Here is a 19,850-nt window from a genome sequence, read left to right as displayed (position 1 = left end):
AGTATAGAAAGGGCTGATATAAAAGTAGTGGAAACAATCTGAAGGAAGGGGGAAAGAAAACAAACCAGGGAAAAGGTCTGTAGGAATGAAAACTAGGAAAAAATGGCTTGAACATTAGAAAAGTGCAGGAATTTCACAACTCGAAAATGGAGAAAAAGTGAAAAAACAAAACTAAAACATGCTTTAGTGTTCATCTGTTATTTTTCTGATGAAGGAGGACAGAGAACTTGAAAAGCAAATTAAATAGGAAAAGCAGCACAGAAACACTTGGGAGAAGATGTGGAGTTTTTATTCTGCTTCATATGGATGCATTTCGCTTATTTCCTTTAGTGCAACGAGCTTTTCCTAAATGGAAAAAAAAGCGCTTTTAATATCATCCATTCTTTTAATCTGCTATAATTTCTAGCACAAACTTAAAATATGTTAAAACAAAATAATTCTTATACATTACTAGTATGACTGAAGATCACAAAATCTGATTAAAGCTAGAATGTAGAGTTTGGGACCAGTCTTTTTTAATATTTCAGTAGTATAAATAGTTTCTTTTTGCCTCACTAAGTGACAAGAAGGTTATGATTAAATTAGTGCTCAATGATTTTGTATTTTCTGAAAATCCCTAATTCTAGTAAGGTCTGGCCTTCATTCATGCAGAGTCACAGCCATAAAAATGCCAAAACATACATCTTCTGGCATAGAAATACTCTGAATACCACATAAGCAAAATCAGCACAAAATGTGGAAATATTAAATTAAAGGTAATATTTCTGTTTTGCAAAAGCCTGCAGAACTTTGGAGTGCAAATTCTATACTTTTATAAGTAAACTTATTTTATCATCTCCTTTTTGGCAGAAGAAATGTCTGTTCATCTCAATACACAAATACTACCTTACACTTATAAATACCCGGTCTCTACCATGCATAAGTGCATGTGTGCAGTTTGTACATCTAACACTTAAACGTCTCAGTGTTCAAAGTTGCATCACAACATGCCCATAGGTGGCAGAATGGGCATACACGAGACTCAAGAAATCCTCACCTGAACCAGCTCGTGGGATAAGCGTCCCAGAACTTTTTGGGTCGTTTCATTAATTTCTACTTCTGTCATGACTTCCCAGTTACCATTCTGGAACCTCACTGGCATAGAGAAGACAATTCCTTCAGGAATGCAAAACTGACCTGAACAAGAGGGGGACAAAATGACAAAACATGTTATTTCTGATTACATCCTCACCAGTGTTGACATTAAGTCCTACAGACCTGCAGAAGTCTGCAACTACCAGATCTCATTATAAATGGAGACTGCCTTTTTCAATCTACAACTCAAAAATGAAAGTCCCTTTTACTGTAACTTTGTCCTTTAGTTAAATGTACATGAATCATAGCATCAGACAGGTTTGGGCTGCAAGAGACCTTTAAAGGTCTCTAGTACAACCCTCCTGCCATGGGCAGGGACATATTCAAATGTGTCTGAGACCCATCGAACTTGACCTTGAATGCTTCTAGGGTTGGGGCATCTTCCACCTTTCTGGGCAGCCTGTTCCAGTGTTTTACCATACTCATTGTAAAAATCTAATCTAATTTGACCCTCCTTCACTTTAAATCCATTACCCCTTGACCTATTGCAACAGGCCCTGCTAAAACGTTTGTCCCCATCTTTCTTATAAGAACTTTTAAGCACTGGAAGGTGCCATAAGGTCTCCCCAGAGCCTTCTCTTCTCCAGGCTGAACAACCTCAACTGTCTCGGCCTATTTTCATAAGAGAGGTGTTCATCCCCATGATGATTTTGTCTGGCCCTCCTCTGGACCATCTCCAACAGGTGTCTTTCCTGTGTAGTAACACAACTGCTGGATCAGTTGTACATCTTAAAAAAGGGGGAAAATTATTTATTTCATAAGGGTTAAATGGCTGCTGTGAAATATTCCTTTTATTGGTTCACATAACTACACAAGAAGTATAGCCTAGGCTCTAAGAGATATAAAGAGTTCTTGCACAAAACACACACATCAGAAAAGCATTTTAACTAAAAAACTAAGAGATCATCTGCAAAAAGACAATATTAACCTAAGAGATGCCTGTAAAAAGTGAGTATCATCTGTTAGATTTTGAAGCTCTTATCATGAAACAAACTCTTAGCCTCACGACTCGTTTAACAAGTTTTTATTAAATTAAAAATATTGATTAAAAAATAACATTATAGATAGGGGAAAGCTATTATATGCAGGGTAAAGCTACAAGAGAATATGTGAAGCAAAAACAGATTTACCTTCACTAAGTATTCCCACAGAAATGATCTCCTCAGAAGGAGAGCCATGGTACCAATATCGCAGTACAGTGGCTACTGCATGAGCAGGTAACATTCCTGTACAACGAGACACCCGGGAACTCAGTGTACTCTGTGCAGATAGGAATTCTGAATGGATCCATTCCCTACCAACAAAAAAATGGGAAAAAATGGATGAAAAACTAAGATGACTGCAGGAAGAGTAGTTTCCTAGGGAAAAAAAGAACTAAACATGAGGAAAGAAAATAGTCAACACTTACTCAAACTTCGCTGCTGAAGGCATGGCATTTACAGACAGAGAAAAAAAATGGTCTAACAAAAAGTAGCTTAAAAAGTAACAACAAGTACTACTTTTCTATGAAAGTTAGGTCATTTACTCAAGTAAAAACCTCAATTATCATTGTAATTTGTATTCTGTGTAACTTAGTATTTTATATGTAATTTATATATTACTGTCTTATGTAAGAACCCAGCCATGAACCATGTGAGGCTCAGTACAAGCATAGAACAAAAGAAATGTCTGCTCTCCAGTAAATGCAGTCTAGACCAGAGTGGGAGCTCCAGATAGCCAGGCCTGGGTGTATGTCACACCTGCAGCCCTCTCACTGCACCCACCCTTTCTCTGCTACTCTTCTTTACACAGGAAGCTATCTAGCTGCCAGGTATCCTTTTCACATATGTTAACAAATCATCCGTTTTGGGAAACTGACAACATTAATATGCTCAGGCCTATTCCATGTAATTCAGGTACAAGTATCTGTTTAATACTATTTCAAAGTTTCTTCATGCAAACTAGACATCTAAGTCACTACCTGGACTTTCATTACTTCTTATAAACTGCTCATGATAGAAGAGAAACCCACTTAAAATGTAGGAAAAATATAGTTATAAACAAAGTGGGGCAGGAGAGTCAGAACTATGTACAGCACTAGGAACTACTCAACTTCTTTTGCAGATGGAGTAGCTCAACTTGTGTTTTCCTTTATGTATAGTGCCAATTGGTAAAGACAAATCTTGAAAACAAAAACCTTTCTTGGTGCTTTATTACATGGTTCAGATAAACATGGATTAAAAGCAGTTATTTAATTTTACTTTAAAGAAACAAATCTGTACTGTACCTATCGTAAATCATATTCAACAAAGGACGTTGAAAATTAGCAGGGCCCCAAATAGCACTGTCATATCCATAAAGTTTTGCATGTGAAAAATCAATGTAGTTAGAGCCAGTAATATTGCCCCAAACAATCACATCTTTAACTCCTGTAACAAAGGAAAATACATAGATTAGTGAAGAGACAAATACTTTCAGAAAAATAGGCTTCTGAAATCCCTTTCAAGATGAATTACTCAAATCAGTGCCCTGCCTTGCTACCAGAAATTATTTGATCTGAAAAATGCAACCAAGTTCTCCATAACATATGAAACCTCATCACAAGCTGAAAAAGGAACTTTAATTTATATCATGTTACTGTAAATAATAGACAAAATCTAGTAAATACTCAACTCTTAAAAACAGTAACAAATCATATTGCAAACATACAGCAATGTTCCTTTTAAAATCCTGTAAAAACAAATACATAAACAATAAAAACATTCATTAAAAAAATAAAAACTACCTGCTTTGGTGCAAAAGGATTTTTTCAAATAACCTGCTGATAGGCTATTCAGCCTATTAACTTGCTTTTCTATTTTATTAGACTCCAAAATATCTAGACTTGTCATCAATGACCAGTTCTACCTATGCAACACTTACAGAATACTGATGCTGAGCAGGCTGTCAGAGCACACCTTTGCTATGCAGTGCAGAACTGTGCAAATATAACCAAGCTATAAAAATTGACCTGAGAATGAAAACTAATTAACCTCAAAAAAATACTACAACACAGTTCTACTTTACTCTCATTATCTGCACAGCATTATGTTGTCATGTTTATTCATAGCTCCAAAATAACAATGCATTACAAAGTGCAAATGCAATCTTGAAGTCCTAGCTCCCAATCTGCAACACAACTGTCCTCTTTAGCATATTTCCAGCATGAAATACACACCAGAGTGGCAGGGCTGCATCCCGGAGCAAGCAAAAGACACCCTGGCATTCTGTACAGCCATGAAATTCAGTGGGTGCACCACTGTGCATTTCTGCATGCACATCAGTTGTGTTCTGGAATGAAATAAGTACTCCCAAAGGTGCACTGAACTCCCCAAATGCCACATAAATATTCACCTGCTGTGTTCATATTCAGCTTCCTGGCCAGCATGGCTTTAGCTGCACTTTCCCAGGATGTCGCAATGGCAATGATATTTTCAGGCCTAATGGATGGGCCATACATCCTTAACATCATTGCCTTAAGGTTTGCAAAGGTTTTTCCTGATGAAATTACTTTGACCTCACTCTTGGCATTCTTCTCAATCAGGGGAGCATACACTTGGCAGATCTCACTCACTTCTCTGATGTAGTTCTCAAGGGATTGGACTTCAAGGTTCAAGAGGACATCATCAAGAACAATGATAATATCAGCATCAATAAAAGCCTGATCTATTTTTGTGTGCTCCGAAATACTGCGGAGGAGTGGGAATGCCATGTCTTCAGCTTCCATTACAATACTGTGAAGAATTTCCTTAAACTGGTCAGTGTCAAGCAAATGGATACTGATTTCTGTGGTCATCCCAAACACTTCTCCACTTGCCAACAGAGGGATCAGATGATAACAGATTGGAACTGATGCACTGATAAGAGAATATGTAGAAAAGTTACATTAACAAGGAACACTGCTGCTTTGAAAGTATTACATAAACACAAAGGTGTTTATTTTGTACTTGATTACATTTAAAGATAGCATTAGCTTGGATCCTTTACTGTTCTTTTTGTCATTTTAACAGGTTAAGAATTAAAACAGTTGGGTCCTCCTTTCATTTGAAGGCTTTTCCATCCTGTGCATTTCACTCAATGGTGTCACTTAAAAATTGATGTCTTTATAGAACCACAAATTTTTAAGGTGCTCTATTAAGATTACTAGAAATACAGGAAATTCTAAAGGTAAAGATGCAAGAGATTTTACCTACTTTAATATTTCCAATAACATTTAATGCAAGATGGTTGCACTACAAAATTTCTAGCTTATTTTGTAAATACTTGTTTTTTCCCTAAACTGATCTGAGGTCTAAATGATGCCTGTTCACACCCCTCCTTTGAACTGGTGTAAAATGTAACAAAAGCATAAATTATTTCTAATTTGCTCATAGTGAGGGATGCAGAACTCAAGTCAAATAATCAAATTACAGGGATTTGTGCTTAACTTCAGATGGTTACACCCGTCATACGTGATAGGAAAAAGTGCCTTCTTCTGAACTGAGTAAAAGTTCACAGATACTCTCTCCACTCTCACCTGGTGATCCAGATCTGCATAGGTTTGATAAGACTTTTAATCTCTTCATCCTCTTTTACAATTTCAAGATGCGCCTGCAGGTTCTCCTCAGCAATGTCTAACATTTCCTCACTCAGCATCATTGAAGTGATGCCATAATACTGCTAAGAACAAAAAGATGATCTCTAATCAAATGGCAGCCCAAACCCATCAAGGTAACATTAACAATAGCTTTATTTTACATTTGAAGGAGGGAAAAAGAACAACAATGTTGTAAAACATGGGCTTATAGTATTAAAGGCAGCTTATTACCTGAGCATATTCCAGAAAATCATTAAGTCCTCCCAGAAGCTGACCCTTCCCTCCACGGTCCAACAGTTCTCTCCAAATGATAGGAGACTGACTGTGTTCCCATCCATTTGTTTCACGAATGTCATGGAGCCACTGCTGATGTAAACATCCCCACCAGATGTTTTAATACTTCACATTTGATAACATTTAAACAGTACAGTTACAAGCATCCTTACTATTTTCTCTCAATATATGATGACAGGGTGCCTCAGAATGTATGTACCAGTGGGTAAAAAATGGGGGAATAACACAAAGCAAGGTACGGTGATACACTGGGATGGCTCACCTGAAGGTCTTGATTTCACTTAGTTGTCTTAGTGATACAGAAGACAAGCAATGTTGTGAAGCAGCAAGTAATCTGAGGATTCTTACTTAGCCACATTAGGTAAGTAACCTGAAGAGGTCAATTGCTTTTCACTTAACTGTTCCAGTTACTTGGTGGAAGTGTCAAGCAAAATATATGAGGTAATAAATATCATAGTACTGTCTATCTCATGGAATAAGACTGCAGTTTTTTCAGAGCCTTATAGGCAGCATGTCTACAGTGTAAGTACTCAGAAAGGCCCATCCACATTGTAAACAAATATGTAATATTTAACTTCATACTTCCACTGTAATTCAAAGCCCTTGAATGCGATGAAGGCTCTTGACAAGTAAGAACTCTGAAGATATATGTAATCACAGTGAGCAAAAGATTTACAGGCTGAACAGCCATTTATACTTAAAAAAAAACCCCAAAAACCAGAAAACCAACCAACCAACCAACCAAAACCACACTGAACTTTTTATTGACATAATACACGTTTAGGCTGGTCCATACTTTGTGCCCATCTTCTGTGGTAAAACTCAGAGAAGTCAGTTGCACAAAACATTGCAACCTTCCCTCTGGCTGGCTCTCACAGCCAAAGCTGCTTCTGCAGCACCTCTAGCCACATACCAAACCTCTAATAGAAGAGAAGAAGAAATATACTACGGATAAGCACATTTCTTGGTTTGTAGAGCACTGGGGCACCTACCAGCAACTTGACTTACAATCCCTTACCTCCCACTTGTCAGGGTGCTGAGTAATCTTGTGAACCGTGAAGTTGGGCAAGTTAGTCTGGAGATAGTCAGCCAGGAGTTCAGCTTTGGCATAGTAAGGGCAGTTTGCCTTACCTGTGAACATAGCAACAGCAACACAAATGGATGGTTTTGACACTCAGTGGTAAGGGCTTAAAAAACCAAACGTTGTTTAATGCGAGCCAGCTAAGGAAGGGTACTTCTGCAGGTGAAACAGGCTCTCGAGCCAGCGTCCAAGGGGCCGAGAAGGCCACCCCTGGGGGGACAGCAACAGAGAGGCTGAAGTGTCACCGACGGTTCATGGGGAGAACGCTGACGCGGGACTGGCTGAGGCCCCGCGCCGTGCGGACACGGCTCCCGGAGAGCTGCAAAGACGGGGACGGGGGGTGAGCCCGCAGAGAGGGGCGACCGCTGCAAGCACGGCGAGCCCGGGGCCCGGCACAAGCTGCCGCCGCTGCCGGGGCTCTCCTGCCCGGGTCCCAGGTCCCGGTACAAGGTGCCGCCGCCGCCGGGGCTGTCCCGCCGGGGTCCCGGCACAAGGCGCTGCCGCCGGGGCTGCCCGTCCCGGGTCCGCCCTCACCCGCCACCACGAACTTGGCCATGCGCACGCCGCCCTCGAACGGCCGCTTTGGTGTTGCTCCGCAACGCGCCGCGCGCCGAGGTAGTTTGTCCCTCGGCACGCGCCGTCCGTCTCGCGAGGCTCGCCGAGAGCTCGCGGGGCAGCGGGCGCCGCGTCCCGCCGGTGCCGCGTGCGAGGTAACAGCAGCGCCGGGAATCCCGGCCCGGCCCTTCCCCGCCCCTTCCCGCCCGGCGCTATCCCCGCCGTTCCTTCTGCGTGATCCGAGCCGCTGCGAAGCCTCCGAAAGACCTCTGTCCTTTTGTACTGTCCCGCCCTGTTGAGCAGCGCTCCCAGGGCCAGCGGGAAGTGATCCCGGAACCCAGCGGCTTCTCCCCGGCGCCGGGAGAGTGAGCGCCCGCGGGTGTACCGTGAAGGCGGCTTTCCCGTGGGATGGCAGGCGGGCTGGGACAGGCTGGCGGGCGGGATGCTGTTACCCGCTGGTGAAGGTCTGCAGGGACCCTCCAGAGCCCTGTCGGGAGACGCTTGTGCCTGGGGAAACGTCATTTAGGAAAACACTCTGCTTCCCAGCAGAGCTCTCAGGTAGAGCAGCAAAGAAGAGGCAAGAGTTGATGCCCGGGCTGTCCTTGTGCTGAGATGTTTGACTGAAATGTAGGAGACCAAATAAAAGCCTCTCTGCAAACCATTTTCCGGGGATCTTTGATCAAGTCTTCTCCCTTCCTGTAAAAGTGCATAGATTTGGCAATTGAAACTGGGGGAATTGAAAGTCTGGTAACTAATCCATAATTTTCAATTGTTTTTACAGATGAGTGATCTTGTGCAGTTTCTCCAGAACTGTTTCCACTGGTAGAATGTCACCGGATCCCTTACTTTGAGTTGGTGTTTCAAATCTGTTCATGAGGCATTAGCAGAAATGAATAATAAGATAAGTTATTTGTTAAATACTGTTAGATGCGTGCATAGGTACAGTTCTGTGCTCACTCCCAAATCTTCATCCGCAACAAGAAAACACATTTTATGGATTGGCAGATACAGGGATCCCTTGGGAAATGTGAACTTCAGGAAATTACTGTTAAATATTTTGCCTTCTCTGCATGGATCATCTCTTCGATTTCTATCTCAAAAGACAGATGTTTTTAGCACAGGTGCAGAGGCTTTGGTAAGTGAGAAGGCTTCCCAGAGCTCCTTGGAAGTTGAAAAGTTGGATGGTTCTGAGAGCTTCAAACCGAAGCATGTAGAGGATCACAGTGACCTGTTCTTCACCAGGCTCCGGAAGTGCACCTGTCCTTGCGATGCGCTGGACTTGGCTGCAGAGGCGGCTGTTTCCATTAAGCACTACACAAACTGTTTAACCATGGCCTGGAGGCTCTTCAAAAACCTGTCAGAAGAGCAGCAGCGCTACGAGAAGCAGCTGATCTTTGAGCACCCGGCTTTTGTGAAGCTGTGCCAGCAGCTGCTGCGCGATGCGCGCAGGATGACGCGTGGAGACCTGGTGTTCAGCTTGCACGCCGTGGTGCACCTCGGCGTGCCTCAGAACACGCTCCTGGTCCAGACTTTGGTGAGAGTGTGCCAAGTATGTATGAAAATCCTTTTCCTAAATTTGGGCTGAAACCTCATGGGTAATTCTGGGAGGCTGTGCAGCATCAGAGAGAGTTGGATTATATCCCTGGTTTAGTCTGATGTTCCATGGAAACAGTTCCCGTAGTTCATTTGTGTGGACTTCTAATTTCCTTAACTTTAGAAACCACTGCTTGATTTCGAATTTAAAAGAGAGAAGTCTCAAAAATCATTACCCTTTCAAATCAACTAAATTTGACTGATGTGAGACCCTGTGGAGTCCGTGCAGGATTAAAGCTTGTAAATTGACTTTTGAGGGGAAAAAAAAAAATGGCAGGTGCAGAGTAAGAGTGGTCAGTTTTTCTTTTCTGAAACTTTTACTGGTTTGAAGTAATCTGACATTGTCAAAACTTTTAACAGGAGAAGCTCAATCAGCTTGATAACCGATGCATCTCAGTTTTGGCAACTACTTTGGCAGGGATGGATAAAGACAAGAATGTGAGCGCTCTTCAAGCTGGATTACAGTGAGAAAAATATGTCTTTCATGTGTTCTTCGTATTTAAATGTTGTTTGAATGCATGCCTGTTAGAAATCATCAAGGGTATGTCTGCACATAAAATACATCCTGTGGTGTTAGGATTTAAATGATCACAGGAGATAAGAGCTGTGCTAGACAGTGAATTATGGCACTGTCTTTGCAGTTTCAAGGAGGAGGGCTTCCGATGGTAAAGGGTGCTAGACTGGTCCACAGGGGATTGTGTTCTGACTGCAGCTCCACTAGTGTTTTTTTGTGATGTTGATCAAGTCCTTTCACATATCTATCCCTCTTTTATCTGTATGCAGACAGGAGGTGATGAGACTATCTTACTTAGGGACCTATCTTATTTTTCATGATGAAAAACATTGTTTAACAGCCTGGGAATATTTTCTTTTAGTTTAGTAAGTAAAAATTCAGATGAAGACTAGTTGTATCCAGCAAGTGCCTCTGGGTAGTGATTTATCAGAATAACTTCTTTGGCTGTAGTGAATTTTTTCTGGGCCAGTGTGGTTTGTGTGTGTGACCAATCTGCTCACTCCCATGAGATTGCTTTTACTGAAGCAGTCACAAAACTTGCCATGGATTTAGTACTTTTGACCCTGTATCACATTCTGCTTTGAGAAAGTGGAAGTGATACCCAAAAGCCAGGTTCCCCTGGAGGCACAGGTACACAGTTCTTAAAAGCTGGTGGAAAGCAGGCATCCCATCTACAGTTCTCTGTCTTGATGTCTGGAACTCTGGCCCATTTGCAGGGATGAATTTCAGACCAGTGCACTGCCTTTGAAAGTGACACTTCATTTTTTTTGTCGGCATATTTACCTGTATAGGTATATTTAAGGGTGGTTCAGACATAACAATTACAGTACCACGCACTGAGCCAGAAAAGGAGGTGCTAAGAGTGCACTTTCATCTTGTGCATATGATCTCTGTGTTACCTCCTTCTGTTCTTGCAGCCCACAGCACTGCTTGTTTGGTTTCATTCCTAACTTGCATCTATTTGTTGTCTGTGTCCATTCTTGAGTTTCCTGTCTGTTTCAGAACTTGCCTGCCCATCAGTGATTTAAAGATAAAAACATGCAATTTTCTTTTTCTGCAGAAGGGTGATAATTCCTTGAGGCTTAACAGCACTCATATTTGCACTGTCACATGTGCAGTCTGGTCAGGTGTCCCTGCTGTAAGTGTATCAGCAGCAACATTCATCTATCAGGATTAACATTAAGAAAGCATTTATGATTATTTCCATGTGTAAAATATCTGTGCTGCAGCTACGTCACGTCGAGTTATGCCAACATTTCAAAAAAAAGGAGGTGGGAGAGGAGCAGGGGATTACAGCTTTAACTTGGGGGGTATGTCAGTGAAGAAGAATGGGGCTACTTACCTGTTTCTGCTGGAATGAGAAGAGCTCTTGTGTGTGTTTTTCCATCAGGTTACTAGTGGAGCAGCGCATTTCAAGTATCAGAGACATCTTTATTCTGCAAAACCTGATGAAATGCCTGGGAAAAGATGCTCCAGTTTTTCTGAAAAAGAAATTAGAGGTAAAGTTAGTTAGAGGCTCATTTTTACTCCCACAAAAGCCTATGCTCTTGCATCATTTATAAATTGTGTATGGTTCTTTGCAGACACTGAAAGAGAAAATGTAATAGCAAGGTAACTGTATTTGCTATATGCATCATAGTCCAGCTATATCTGTAGGAAGAACTTATACTTGGAGGCTGGTAACAGAAGGAATTGAGGCAGTAAAACAGCAGTGCCCTCACCTCTGTGCTGGCCACGTGGTGTTTCGTAGAAGAGCTGACAGGCTGTTTCCTCATTCCCTTGCCCAGCCTGTGACTGAAGAGAAGGTGACAGAAAACTGGTCTGTGATGGGGCTGTGTCCAGTAACTGTAAGGGGGCAGGAGGACTGGTGGGAGTGAGACGCCAGAACTCCCCAAGCTCATGGTCTTGTTTTTCTGTGTATGTGAAAGGTCTCCTGGGAAGTACAATGGCTGGGAGCAGGCTGCAGGTTTTATGGCAGGGTGTCCTGGGTTTGTGCCCTGATTTAAAAACTCTTTTTGAAATCTTCTTTCAAAGAGGACCTGCTAGCGTTTTCATCACATAACTAAGGGCTCTGATGTCAGAGTTTGTAATAGCATTCATGAAACATCATAAACTGAGAGGAAAGTAACATTTGCACTTGTTAACTAAAGGGAGCCCTTAATTTTCTGACCCCACAGGGTGCTATTTTTTTACAGTGTAACTTCTTATCATAGATGCATTTTGTATTTAACCTCTGATACATATACAATAAAAATACTGTATTTTAATAACCAATATACTTTATAGTTTCATTTTTAGTGTCATTTATATCAATCTAATTACTGCTTTGATAAATGAAATCTCTCGTGGCATCAGAGCTGACCTTCCCTGCCTCAGTGCACATTTGTAGCTGGGTGTTTGTATTAAATACAGGCCACTCACATACTATTGGATCACTTTGGAGGCTTAAAGCTTTCATGCACATGCAAAACCATAATTAGACTACTATGAACTTTTAAGTTAACCCTGTCTGTTTTATTTCTGCTACTTTCTTAAGAGTTGGTAGAAGATATGTATTCACAGTATTTGGAAATGACCTTTACTGAGACTTTTTTCTTTTAAAATAACCAAATGAAGGCAAATTGCTGGCAACTTGTGTATTGACATGTTTCTAGAGCATTTGACCTGCTATAATTGTGTATTAAGAAATCAAGTGTAGATATTTTATGCTTTTACTGTTTTTTGCTTCTTTTTCTTTCATATAAATCTGAACTAAGGACTTTGGGAAAGTTTTGGTGAAAATGTCTTCACCAGAAAGCAATTATAATATACCTGAAGAATGAAGGATTTAATAAACTCTGGTTCACTTTAGATGGCAGTTTTGAGAGAAATAGATGGTTTGACTTTTCCGAATGCTCTGCGTATGTTTTTGGCTCTTGCTGCAATGAATTACTGTTCCCTTCCAATCCTGAATGCCTGCAGTAAAAAGATCCAGGGTAAGAAAAAAATATGTTAATTAAATTTCCTTTCTGTATACCAAATTCCTCCTAATTATTGTCTCATCTCCCTTTTCTGATTTCCTTTAAATCTCAGGAAACATCTTTGTTTTACAGGATATTATAGTTATGTGGAGCCATTTGACAAGCAGCAGGACAGAAAATTACTGATCAATAATAAAAGCAAATAGCTCTTGTCATCTCTGCCCTTCTTAACATTTACCTGATTTGCATATTTTTCTTTACATTTTTCTGTACACAGGATTTAAGAAAAAGAACTTAATTCTAGCAAGGAGAAGAGATTTCAAATAAAATTTTATAACAAATCTGAATTGGAAATTGACAACTTACAGGATGGATTGGCGACTTGGTGTGATTAGTTGGTAAACTAAAGGGAAAATAGTGTTTCCTTGATTACTGGATTTAATTATTGAGTACTGCTTAATAATTAACCTCATGCTGTAGCCCATAAAAACATTAAATGAAAGCTAATGCTTTCACCTCTCTCCATACCTTTCCAATACGTTGCTTAATTATATGTGGTTAGTATGTGTTGATTCATGCTTAAAATATGTAAGAATTTGTGTCTCAGAAAGCATTAAGGTAGCAAAATAGCATTCTTAATAGAAATGACCCAGAAGTGTTGAGGCTGCTTGAACAGCCTTTATGTGTCCTGGTGGTTCATACATGTTAGGACACAATGTTTAATCGCACATCCTGGCTTCTCCCATGGGACTTTGACCACACTCAGCACACAGGCCAGGTGGCATACGCAGAGGGAACAGTGACTTTCTTCAGCATTTTTTTTAGTGCATGCTGAAAATCAAAAATCCTGGAACAGAAGTCATGCTGGGAATACAATCTTCTTGCTTATTTTGTTAATTTGTCCCCTTTTGCTGATTAATGTATTGTAGCTTGATTCTGGCTCAGTTTGGTTTCTTCTGTCTCTCAAGTTTCTTCATGTGTTTTAGTTCAGTTGAGCTTTGCTTAGCTAGTCTCAGTCTTCCACAGTTTCTTATCATATTTTTCCCCTCCTCCATCCCTTAACCAAACTGTTCCCCCAACATCTCAGTGTCTCCAACCTACAGCTCCCATTGCTTTTTATCATTTGTCCTTCTTTGATCTTCTGTTACAGAAAATGTCCACGATGCTCCATTTCGGCAGTTAATTCTCATTCTGGAAGCTTGTCACACTCTCCAGTACCGTAATGTAAATCTGTTTTCAGCATTAGCAGGCTATGTTAATTCTACTGCCTACCTTTGGGACAAAAGACAGGTAAATTATTTGAGACCAGATAATGTATAGTGGTACTAATAGAGTATCTGATGCTTCTGTCTTACCTTTCTTCATGTTTGTGCTTGATCTTTGGAGAACAAATTTGTATGAATACTGATCTGATGAAGTTGATAGTTACATTTTTAAAATGCTGTTCTATTTATTGATAAGTAAAGAAACAAAAGTTTGGAAAAATTTGCTTTCATTAAAAAATGTGTTCTATGAAGTCAACAGGTAGGATCAACTTCACTGGTTTTCTTGACTTATAAAGCTATATTTTCTTTTAGATTTTCCTTTTTCTCTCAGCCTGCGAGACACTTGGCTTTCAGCCTACGGAGTTGCTGGAGATTTTTACTGAGAAGGTGACAGAAGACCCTGAATTCCTTAACTTGAAAAACCTTTTGATTGTTCTTCGAGTGTATTCACGGCTCAACTATGTTCCCAGAGTCCAGAAGCATCTGTAGGTTTTCATTTAGAGTGCCTGATAAAATGTTATAGTCATTATAGAGTAATGTAGGGCAACTAGTATTTGGTTCCATTTGTGAAAGAGCTCATAATCCTGTTTAATTAATCTGTAAGGTAAATTGCTGTGTCTTTCCACATTTTTTCTGAATATGATTTTTTTTTTCTTTAACTGAAAATGAAGACCTTGGTTCTAGACTGACCAGGCTACTAAATCTGTTGATAGGTAGCTGTATCCTCAAAGTAAGAATCTAGTGTTAGATAACACAAAATACAATGATACAAGATAATAAAGATTTCCAAGTTGTATTTTTGTTTGAAATATGTATTTTATATAGCCTTATTTGTGTTTTGAGATACTTTTCTTGTGCTTTTGGAAAAGGTTTTTTGAGACTCTTCATAGCTGCTTGAATAAGTGCCTGCCTCAGATTTCCAGCACAGAACTGCTGAAGGCAGTGTATTCACTTGGCATCTTAGGATATCTTCCCCACCATGCACTTGATGTGCTGCTGCAAAAGGACAGCAAGGATGAACTTACACTGTCAGGTCAGACCTTACTTTGTCATGTTCTTGTTTTAAACAGGATGTCTGCCTGTGTATGTAATAGGTTGTAACTGTGTTAAAAGATTCAAAATTAAAGAACACAAGCATGATTAATATTAAATTTGAAATACTCAAGACAAAGTTAATGTAGTGATGGTGATCTGAGTGACCTGGGCCTGCACTAGGGAATCAGGCTTATTGTCTTGGGCTCCATGGTGGCAACAGTTTAACAGTAGGTGTGCAATTAAATGCGAGAGGTGAAGATGGGATTTGTGCAAATGGTAGAAATGTGTAAGGGACAGGAGTTCTATAGTCAATAGATGTTCAGGCATTTTTAAAAACATAGGAAGTCTTAACCTTTGCAAACTAACTTTAGTACCTGGAATCATGAGTAAAAGTGGGATTTGGAATGCTCTGAGTTATAATAAGGTCCTTGGAATGGTTTGTAGAAGAATTTGGTTTCCACGTTACAATTTTGTACAGCTAGTAGAGTAGTCAAGTCGAGTTTGCTGTACTAGAACAGACTACAAATGATAATAAAATGAAAAATTCTGTGTGATAATACATTGTATGTAATATTTTTTGTAACCTTTTTCAGATGATCTTAAAGAACAAAATGCAGTGATGCTTCGCTGTGTGAAAACATGTATGGAACTTGACAGCCCTTCTTTCACAAAGCCTGCATTTGTGCTGACTGAGAATTCATCCTCATTAGTATCTCTTAATCTCAGAAAGGCTCAGGAGGTACTGACAGAACTTCTGGGAGGCGAGAACATGTTCCGGCAAAATGTTCGGCTGCCATACAAATATCATATTGGTATGAAGCTTTGTAACTGTCATATTATTTTTAATATGGATTTATAGTCCACAAAGTAATAAGATGGTAATAAATTTGCATAGGGTGCAAGTGATTAGAAGTTTAACACTTTGAAGATAGTCTTTTAACAAATGATGTCATTGATTGGTGAATCTACTTTTTATGATGCTTCTGTTAAAGTTTTTAATTCCATTTGCTATAACTTTTACATTTTCTCTTGTTTGCAAAATGCTTTGGAGTTTTTTTTAGGCATCAGCAAGTAGATGTTAATTGTACCTAAGTCCAATGTGGCCAACTTCGAGAGAGTTGACATTTTAATACAAATCATGTTAGAAACAAAGTCAAACAGCAGCTGCCTTTTGTCCTCTTTTGTTCTCTTTTGTTCTCTTTTGTTCTCTTGTTTCTACTTTCATTTATGAAATGGGATGTGACCTTCTTTTGGTTTCTCTTATGTTTTGATAGTGCCTTTTTTTTTTTTTTTTTTTTCCAGCCACCTCACCTAGCTTAGCAGTTTTTCTGTATTAGTAATAATTTTTTTCCTAAGTATTTCTAATGAGGAATTGGATTGCAGGAAAATCTGAGTAGGTGTGACAGACTGTGATCAAGAGTCCTTTCTTTAAATGATGATTTCACTCCATAAACTTAAATCTGCAGTTTCCAGAAACAAATTTATTTCTTCTTGAGATGGGCAAGCTATAACTTTCTATTTGTTGCAGGGAGGGAAAAGCTATCAGTAATAATTCAATTATTAAGAGAACAGCAATTAGAAACAGACCAGTGGTGGTGTCTATTAACTTTTTCAAATGAGCTGTTCATTTGAAAACAATTTGAACAATTAATGGGTTCAAATGAGAACATTAATTTTAACCTCTTGCAGAGTTAAATGTTTTGTTGTTTTGTTTTCAGATTTTGAAATCAGAATGGATTCAGACAGAAAGAAAGTGCTCCCCATAGTTGCAACTGATGATCATCATGACTCACGTGTTCAGAGGTGTCTTTTTTTGACTGCATTTTTTTTCTAGCAGGCTAGTTTTCTTTGTATGTGTCCCATTCAGTTACTTCTTTGGTTCACTGATTTGCAGAAGCAAAGTAAATAACTCAGTTGTTATCTGTGCTTACTGGAATATGCAGAAGTTGCCGTGCCAGCACAGAGCAACAATCCATCCAGCTTGATACCTTCTTCCAACAGAGGCTAACACTTAACATTTCAGAGAAAGAGGCAGGAAACATCACAGTGATCTGATACTCTCTTAATGAATGCAGATAGCAATTTTTTTTAAAGTATTTGTCTAATTAGACATTCAGTTGTTCTCTCAAGTCTCAAAAATTTGCATCTCAGTGGTATGTTATGGCAGTTAATTCAGCTACTGAAATATAATTTGAATAAAAAGGATCATCATATCTACATTTTAGGTGATTAATTTAATCTTGTGTAGAAGAATGACCTCTCAGTAACTGAAGCAGGACATACATCATTTAAGTAATACTTAAGCAGAATTGGGTAACACTTAACATTTGTCTGCTGGATCACTGCACAGCAATGTATTTTGTACAGTTTGCTTTTCAATAAAAGGAGAGCTGGTGAATTGTGTAACAGAAACTCAGTGTTCCAAGGCATTCAGCTTTCCTCACCCTTCCAAGCAGGTTTTTATGGCAGGAAGTGATTCTGAATATCATTAGCAAAGGATCAAAGTAAATGCAGAATCTGTCAAATTAATGGAGAATGTTGAATGATCTATTTCCTTCTCATTGTGGGAGAAGTGGAGATTTAAGTACTTAATTCTGGTGTAGGTATTTGGGTAGATGCTGGTGCCTGTGTGAAGCTCATGGAAGAGAAGAGTCAAAATTACTTAAATCTGAAGAAGGAAGAGGATAATGACATTTGTGCAGTCCTGCTATTTGTGCCTACCAGAAAGACATGTATATTCTGCACAGTTAACAGACATAATTGAGTCATTGTGTTATAAATTATTATTCTGCATTTATACAGTGAAGTCTTCCCTACTCTTCTTGGTTGCAGGTTGGCTTTTCTGTTTGCTCCTATGTCTGCCTTCTGTCTGGGCACAACACACCCCCAGGGAAAGCTGGCAATGAAGAAGCGGCACCTAAATAAACTGGGCTATCATGTGATTCTGGTAAGAAGAGTCCTGTTACTGTCTCTGTTTTGAAACTGTTATCAGCACAGTGATGAGTATGTTTGGTAGATGAGGCCTTGTTCTACAAAGCATGAAGGTTCACCAGGAATGGTAGGCTTTCTCCAGAGTGATAATTGTGTATCATTTCTAGTTAGAGGGTAGTGGTGGCGTCATTAAGGGCGAAAGGAGAGAGGAACTCTAGAAGACAAGCTACTACTTACTATTATCAGTAAATAAATAGTTGAGGGGGAAAAAATCAAGCCATGAATTGCTTTGTATCTAAGAAACCTATGTGTCTTTGGCTTATTTCTCTGATTTTTATAGAATAAATGATTCAAGCGAACTTGTTTTCAGAATACAACAACTTCTGTGGCCTTCTCATCACTGAGCACTTGGTTTGTAGGACAGGGTAGTTTGGACAATAGAAATAATGTACTTTTTCCTTTTCCTTTCTTACAGATCCAGAGCAAGAAGTTTCAGGAAATGACAAAAGAAGATGCCGTTGAGTTTTTGAAAGGAAAAATTTATTCAGAAGATGCTGTATCTTTTCCTGAAGCAACTGTGCAGGATAATAATTAAAATAAACTAAGAGTTTTGGGTCTTCTGATTTCTCTTTTTCCTGTGTAATTACTGTAAGGATTTTAACAGAAGAGATAAATAGTTTTATTCACAACTGCCTGCTCCACCATATTACAGAGTAAGAAAAGTTAGTGAAACAAACACTGCCTGCTGATAGTGAGGGTTTTCTTTTGTGAAGTGGGAGCAGATTTTCTTTAGTGAAAGGAAATAATTAATCCAAAAAGCACCCTGACATCTATTGCTGTTACAGTGTCTTAATTTAATCTGTACTTTGCTTCTCCTCCCGCATACCCCTCATCAGATTTCTCTCTTCTCTTGAGCTGGGCCAGGGAAAAGATGTAACTATGTCAAGTGCTATTGGAACCTGGCCTATAAGTAGGCACTAGAAGGATTCTCTCTCAATATCCTGTGTAGTTCCTTATGCAGAACTATATATGGTAAATCAGTAAATAACTAAGCCTAAGTGGTATATTAAAAGATCTGGTTATGTAGAAAGTTTCTGAAAAAATCAATCTCGCTCAGTTTTCAGAAGTTTTGGCCAGTAATGGTTCTGTTTGCTGTGTGCTTTTTTTTTTAACCCTTTGCTTCACTGCTACTGTAATAGATTTTGGTACTTCTCAGTACAAGAACACAGATCTGCCATGCCTTTATAAAATGCCTCCCGTTCTCTGTTTCTGATATTAGCTCTACTGCTGTTCAAAGAGGTGTTGCAATACTCAGATTTGTTCGTTACACACTGTGATGCATCCCCACTGACCTGTTACGTAGTGGTGGAATTCATTATGTTGTCAGTTCTAGAACTGCAAAGCAGCTTTGGACCTTTGATAGAAAGGAGCAGAGTGAACTGATACATCTTTTCTGTTCTTGGTAACATGTAACTGATAAAATGCATTTTGTTCTGCTGGAGTTGCTGAAGTTTCGGACAACAGCTTGCTTGTTTCTGCGGTGTAATCAGATCTTCACTCAAAATTTTACTGTAGCACAGTCACAGGCCCATGGGCATGAAGGGAAACAGGGAAATAGCAATACTTTCTACAGTGACTATGTGCTACCTAACCGTGGTGCCCTTGCTTCACTTGCTAAGCTACAAGCACAGTGTTCTTTGTCTTTCTGAAGTAGCATGGACACATGGTTAAGGTACTACAATGATGATAAAGAAAAGGTATTACAGTAATGAGATAAGGTGGAAAGAAACAATATGCTTGGAAAAATTCACTGCCCAACTTTTTGTGGGACATGTAGATAGAATATGGTGTATATTTATAAAGGAAGCAGTGCAACCAAAGCAGCATTGTCACT

The 19,850-nt window shown here is 39.5% G+C and overlaps 2 protein-coding genes across 3 annotated transcripts; one reads left to right on the top strand and one right to left on the bottom strand.

Moving 5' to 3' along the window:
- Window positions 1–288: 288 nt before the first annotated feature.
- Window positions 289–7,359, bottom strand: MDH1B (malate dehydrogenase 1B; the record flags this gene model as incomplete). The annotated part of the gene is made up of 9 exons (XM_082285242.1): window positions 289–345; window positions 1,037–1,176; window positions 2,265–2,428; window positions 3,401–3,542; window positions 4,507–5,009; window positions 5,669–5,811; window positions 5,960–6,094; window positions 7,041–7,195; window positions 7,353–7,359. 9 exons carry the CDS (start codon window positions 7,357–7,359, stop codon window positions 289–291), a joined length of 1,446 nt encoding a protein of 481 aa, XP_082141368.1.
- A 404-nt stretch (window positions 7,360–7,763) lies between these two features.
- On the top strand, window positions 7,764–18,571 carry FASTKD2 (FAST kinase domains 2). 2 transcript variants are annotated; one of them, XM_082285361.1, is made up of 12 exons: window positions 7,764–7,813; window positions 8,440–9,207; window positions 9,612–9,715; window positions 11,156–11,264; window positions 12,617–12,740; window positions 13,876–14,015; window positions 14,303–14,475; window positions 14,860–15,023; window positions 15,619–15,837; window positions 16,744–16,828; window positions 17,858–17,972; window positions 18,432–18,571. In XM_082285361.1, exons 2-12 carry the CDS (start codon window positions 8,548–8,550, stop codon window positions 18,549–18,551), a joined length of 2,013 nt encoding a protein of 670 aa, XP_082141487.1. In that variant the 5' UTR covers window positions 7,764–7,813; window positions 8,440–8,547; the 3' UTR covers window positions 18,552–18,571. The 2 variants fall into 2 exon arrangements, with proteins under 2 accessions (XP_082141487.1, XP_082141488.1); XM_082285362.1 differs by lacking the exon at window positions 7,764–7,813 and adding an exon at window positions 7,833–8,216.
- Window positions 18,572–19,850: the final 1,279 nt, after the last annotated feature.

Source organism: Coloeus monedula, assembly GCF_965178545.1.
Source record: "Coloeus monedula genome assembly, chromosome: 7".
NCBI lineage: Eukaryota > Metazoa > Chordata > Aves > Passeriformes > Corvidae > Coloeus > Coloeus monedula.
This window is presented reverse-complemented; position numbering and strand designations above follow the sequence as displayed.